This window comes from Myotis brandtii, unplaced genomic scaffold (genome assembly GCF_000412655.1).
Source record: "Myotis brandtii unplaced genomic scaffold, ASM41265v1 scaffold1501, whole genome shotgun sequence".
In the NCBI taxonomy this organism is placed as follows: domain Eukaryota; kingdom Metazoa; phylum Chordata; class Mammalia; order Chiroptera; family Vespertilionidae; genus Myotis; species Myotis brandtii.
Window position 1 is genome coordinate 115,410 of NW_005355417.1, and position 6,133 is coordinate 121,542.

Genomic DNA, 6,133 nt, shown 5'->3' on the forward strand with positions numbered 1-6,133 from the left:
GGGGGTAATTTGTTATGTAACAATAGGCAACTAACACAGGGACCTTTTTCCAAGATCAAGAGCATTGTAGCTGGAACTCTTTTAGGCACAGAGTAAAGCATACATAGAGTAAAGTACACAGCTTAAGTGTGCAACTCAAGTGATTTTTACTTCTGAATGTAAGCATGTGACCACAACCCAGGTCAAGATATGGAGCATTTTCATTACTCTAAGAAATTCCTTCACCCATCTTGTGTGGCTCAGTAGTTGAGAGTCAACTCATTAACCAGGAGGTCATGGTTCCATTCCCATCAAGGCACATGCCTGGGTTGCAGGCTCAACCTCCAGTAGGGGGCATGCAGGAGGCAGCTGATCAATGATTCTCATCATTGATGTTTCTCTCTCTCCCTCTACCTTCCTCTCTCTAAAATCAATAAAAATATATACCAGTATATTTGGGGGGGGGGGGAGACATTCCTTCATGCCCACTTAATAATTCTTCCCAGAGGTAGCCACTTTCCTGAATTCTATAACTAGAGATTCGTTTTATGTGTTCTTTAACTTCATATAAATGGAATCATTCAGTATGTATTCTGTTATGTCTGCCTTTTTTCACTCAATAGTATACATTTTAAATTTAGGTTGTTTTCATGTTTCAATAGTTGGTTCCTTTTATTGCTTGGGAAGTATTCTATTGGGTAATTATGCCAAACTTATTTCCCTGTTGACAAACATTTGAATTCTCTCTAATTTGAGGCTATTATGAATAACACCAATGTAAATATTCTCATGCCAGTCCCTTTTGTGGACCTATGCATTCAATACTCAGGCAAATTCTTAGGAGTGGAATTGGTTGGGTCATAAGATAGGTGTATGTGTAACTATCAAATCATTTTCCAAAGCTGTTGGGCCATTTTACATTTCCACTCAGAGTAAATTTTTTTTTTCCATTTGAAGCACCCTAGCTTGAAAAGAAAGAAAAACAAAAGTGAGTCTTAATGAAAAACTGAGTGGCAGTGAATAAAGAACTTTCTAAGTTACTTGGAAGAAGCAAGAAAACCAGTCTACAAGGCAGAGCTATCTGACAGCTGAGCCTCCTGGCAAATACTTTTATTTTGATCATTGGTTTGGAAATACTTCTAGCCACTTAGATGAAAGGTTTTCACAAAGATGGTCCCAGCAAGGACCCAAATCCAAGAGGAGAAGAATTTACATACAGAAGCCTTCTGTTAACTGGAAGGGGGAAGAGCCTTCCTCCCCGTGCTGCTGTTTACTGGGCCAGCCTGCCGCTGTGGCAAATTTAACTACTTCTCGATGCCTAACAGCACGCCCCCAGGCACTGAATCAGCACTGTCTCCCATGAGTTCTGCTTCAAACAAACAGGCTGGAGAACTTTATTAATGATGCACTCTGGGGCTGTGGGCTGTGACAGGCATCCGCCGAGCCCAGGCCCAGCAGCCCGTCTCCAGCTTGCTCACAGCACACAAGGTATCGCTAAGTCCTTTCTGCTTCGGAAACTGCCCGGACACCCACAGTGTTGTTTTCCTTGGTTGTACAGGGCTCCGTAAAAGAAAAGAAAAACTACAAAGCCAGAATATCAGCAACTTCAGCAACTTTAGAAGATGCTCCACGAATTTTCTTTTCTATTAAGGAAACTTGAAAATTCCTCCAAGCTACATGTCCAAAACTGGGAAATGGTTAAACAAAAGGCCCTCTTCCTCCTGCCGTCAGTGGGAACGGTGTGTTGAAGAGCAGGTTGGAGCACCCTGGCTGGTTTGCCCTTCTTACACTGTGAAGGTCACTTCTCTGCCAGGATCTGTCATCGGGGCGCCCTTGCTTCTGTCCCACAAATGTGTCTCTTCCAGAGCCTTGTGCAATCACGGCTCATTTCTCCAGGTTTCATGTGGCCTCTGAACAGAATTAAAAGCATAAGCACGTGCAGAGATAATCCGCTTCCCCAGAGAGTAAGTGCCGAGAAGTTCTATATTAGAGCACACTGCCGGTGCTGACTGGCTGGGGCGTGATTAACCTAATAGGCTTAAAGTCCCACTCGCCGTCCACATCTGCCAGGACACGAGCTAACGCAGGCCCCTAATCCAGGAGCCTTCGGTCCTTCACAATTGCCCCGCTGCTCGCTGACCGCAAAGGGGTCAAAACTTCGGACAACATCAGACAACAGGCACCATCACCTCTACACGGGGGCCAGGGAGTCAGAGAGCTCGTTCCGAGTTGAGGACACGATACCACGGACTTCAAAGGATTCTGGCCTGGAAATTGCCTGGATGGACTAGTAAGACTGCCTTTTGCTGCTATTTCGATGTGACTCTTTAGAAATTACGAGGGTTGAGGGCAGGAGATGAATACAAGCTGAAATCATGGGGTGTACACCTTCCCACAGTGACATCATTAACAGCGTGGCTAAGAGTGGCATCCAGTTTTTTAAAAAGCCCAAAGCAGTTCTGCCAGGAAGTGTGGGGGGCAGTGAGAGGGGCGCCGTCCCCGTGCTGGACCGAAGCTCCACCTGCTATGACTCTGGGGGGGCCTTGTCCCAGGGACAGAGGCCGACAGAGGCGCAGCCAGGTCCCGGGTGGGCCCAAACCTTGGCTGAAGGTCACTGTCAGCTCACAAGAGATTCCACTGCAGGCAACAGGGAAGATCTGGAAGGACTGATCCCAGAAACCAAAACCTCCCCATCCCAGCTGAACACATCACAAAGCCACATGGCTAAGGACATTCCATTCAAGACACAGAGCTCCCGCGAGTCGCAGGGGGAAGCCTTTTGTGGGGAAGAGAGTGCAGAGGGCACCACCCAGGGGAGCTCCCTGTGGGAAAAGAAGCCCAAATGCCCCAGGTCCAGGCAGCAGGGCCTCCGTTGCCAAACCGCCCTTCCCGCTCAGGGGTCTGAAGGCAAAGTGGACTTCCCCGAGCCCCTGGTGAAGGCCCACCAGCACGCTTACACCTACCTGCACTCCTGCCTCTCCAAATACGAAGCCATCCTGAGCCTCACCCGCCAGGCCACCCAGACCCGGGAGCTGCTGCGGCCCATGGTCAGCTTCCTGCTGCTGTGCTTCGAGGAGGCTAACCAGCTCTTGGGGGAGATCTCCAGGGATGGAGAGGCGCTCCTCCAGGAAGTCGGGGAGGATCTGGCCTGGCCGTTGAGGAAAGGGGAGCCCCAGGAGCAGCCGGATCTCCTGCAGCAGCTGCTGCAATACACGGTGAGCCGGCTGCAGGTGCTGGGGGGCGCGGTGGCCTCGCTCACCGGTGGCTGCCTGGAGGGCTCCGGCAGCCACCTCCAAGCCACAGCCAGCCACTTGGAAAACCAGCTGAGCGTGAAGAGGGGTATGGATGAGCGCCTCCTAAGGACTCTGGGGCAGCTGGAGAGCTTGGCGAGCGGCCACAGCGACCCCTGGGTGCAGGGCCTACCCTTGTGCTCTGAGGACAGTGGCATCGGTGCGGACAGTGAGTCTGTGCACCAGGTGGACTGGCTGGGCAAGCAAGCCAGCTGGGACCTAACGCCGGAGCCTGCAGAGTGGAAGCCAGGGGTTCCCCCCACGGCAGAGGCCGGGCAGTTGGGACATACCTGGCAGCAAAGCCCGTTCTGGAGGGGTGCAGACCGACCCCAGGACTGGCCGCTCTCAGGGCCTCCTGGGGCCAAGGTGCAGCCAGCAGCACAGGGTGGAGCAGGGAGCCACGGCCCCTCCAGCTCAGGCCCAGAAAGTGCTCCCCGCAGGCCAGGAGGGCTGGGCAAAGGCAATGCATGCGACTCCTTTGGGGCCGGGGTCTCCCTGGACGCACATCTTCCTAAAGGCTCTGGGTTGGTGACCACTCCCTCCTTCGGTGCCGGAGAAGACAGCAGCACAGAGGAGGGGGAAGACAGCCTGCATCCGCGGCCGCGGTCTTCACCTGCTGGCCCGGAGGGCCCGTTTCAGCTACTCCCCAGGAGGCTGAGGAGCCCCCAAGCGCGGGAAATGATTCTGAAGATGAAGGAAGCCATCAGTGACAGGATCAAGTTTGTCCCTGTGTCCTCTGGACACCTGGATTGGGCTGAGGAGGAGGAGAGGACAGTGGTCCCACCAAGACCGAGCACGGTCCATGGCAGCAGGGGGGGCCCCATGAGGCAGAGGAGGTCCCAGTCAGAGGCGTGTCTGAAGGGCCACGTGGAGGAGCTCACCCTCCAGGAGCTGCGGAGGGTCCAGGGAGACCTGAGCCAGCGGCTGGAGGCCTTCTACGCCCTGGGCACCCGGGGGCAGGGGCAGAGCAGGGGGCAGGTTCTGCTGCCCAGAGCAGCATCTCTGCGGCCCGACCACCACGGCAGGGGTGCCCCGAGCAGCACCATCAGCAAGCTGAAGGCCTCGCTGACCAAGAGCTTCAGCATTTTGCCAAGTCAGGACAAGAGCATTCCGCAGACACGCAGTCCCCGCCTGGAGGGTGAACGGCCCTGGCAAGGGACATCTGAGCGGCTTCCAGATGCCATCCCACCAGGGGAGAGAGCCGGGGAGGCTGCTAGGGCCCAGGACTGGGCCGGCAGGGGCCATCCCCCCAGAACCTCGGTCAAGAAACTCATTGAAACATTCAGTCCCACTGAGAGTCTGCAGACACTGGGCGAGTCCAAAGACTCTGGGCCGGGCCCCTGTCTCAGGAAGTGGGGGGTCCCCATCATGCCCCCCAGATTTCCCATTTACAGGGGGCTTGCCCCTTTGTATCCAAAGCCCCAAATTTCTCCCGCAGCGGGCCCAGGCTGGAGGCCCTTCGCACCTGCCTTTCCCCCTCTGCCAGCAGCATCCACGAGGGAGGACCCTCCCCATGAAGCAGAGGACCCAGAGCGCCTCCCCCCGCCGCCCCTGGAAATCCTGATGGACAAGTCCTTCATTTCTCTGGAGCCCCCCGAAAGCAGCAAGCTGGCGGGGAGCTCCCCTGAAGGGACCCACTTGCCAGGGCTGGGAGAGGCTGGCTCTGCCCGGAGAACATGGGCTTCCCCAAAGCTAAGAGCCTCCATGAGCCCCACCGACCTGTTGCCCAGCAGGCACGCGGCCACCCCCACAGGGCCCTGCAGCACAGGGCTCGGGGGCGGCAGGAGCAGCTGCAACCCCGGGAAGCTGGCCGGGGACCTCAGCCGCCTGCCAGCGATCAGCCGAATCCCAGAGGCAGAGGACGGTGGGGCTCAGGGTCAGGCACGCGTGGACAGGACCATGAGCCTCTCCAAGCAGCCCCGGAGGGCAGTTCCCTGGCACCGCTCCAGCCATACATCTGGGCAGAACAGGACCTCAGAGCCTGGCCTGCCCAGACCAACTCGGGGGCCGCGTTCTTCTGAGGCCCCAAGGCAGAGCCAAGAGAGCAGCTCCCCACTGGGCAGGAAGGCCTCTCCTACCCGGGCACATGGGGTGCCCAGAGCAGACAGGAGGCACCCAAGCCTGCCCTCCTCCCACAGACCTGCTCAGCCCAGTGTCCCCTCTGTGCACGGGTCCCCCGGCCCCACAATCAGCCCTCCAGCGAGCCCCAGGGCACTGAGCCCCCCAACAGTGACGCCACCCCAGCACCAGCTGCCCAGCCCGCCCCCTGAGAGCCCACTTGCTCAGCACAAGCTCTCCAACCCCCCTGCCCAGCGCACAGAAGCAAGGTCCCCGGCCTCTGGTCCCTCCCCTCCCCCTCCTGAGTCCCCCCCGCAGGGGCACAAGGACACAAGAGGTTCTGAAGACAGTGAGGCAGCCACAGCCAAAGCATCTGGGAACACATGTCCCGGGTTCTGCCCAGCCACCTCCTCTCTGTTTGAAGCTAAATCGTCAATCTCAGCAGCCCACCCACTCACCCCAGTGCTGCCACCTGCAGATGGGGGCCCTCGTGAGACCCCCACAGCATGCTGGAGGAGCAGCTCAGGGCCACGACTGAGGGGGGGCTCGCAGCGGGGAACGACTCTGTGTGCCCTCAACCCTCAGCCCTTCGTCAGAAGGACAGCTTCCGACCGCCAGCCAGGTGTCCGCCTTCGCCTGCCTGCCCCAGGCTCCACCAGCAATGCTTGTGAATCCCAGCATGGCCAGAGCAGGTAAGGAGAGCCCTCAGGCCATGGCCCTCCATTACCAGAATAGACAGATGGGCCCTTGGGATGTCTGGGTCCATAGCTTTCAAACTGTGCTCCAAGAGAAGAGGCAATTAGAGA

The 6,133-nt window shown here is 56.8% G+C and overlaps 1 protein-coding gene across 2 annotated transcripts in view; it reads left to right on the forward strand.

Moving 5' to 3' along the window:
• Window positions 1–2,058: 2,058 nt before the first annotated feature.
• Window positions 2,059–6,133, forward strand: part of LOC102263687 (chromosome unknown open reading frame, human C2orf71) — a 9,190-nt gene continuing 5,115 nt past the window's right edge. The window contains exon 1 of one of the 2 annotated variants that reach the window (XM_005861424.2): window positions 2,059–6,019. In XM_005861424.2, coding sequence (XP_005861486.1) covers window positions 2,355–6,019 — 3,665 coding nt within the window. In that variant the 5' untranslated portion in view covers window positions 2,059–2,354. The remainder of the gene's footprint in view (window positions 6,020–6,133) is intronic. The other variant, XM_014535770.1, reaches the window with a different exon arrangement.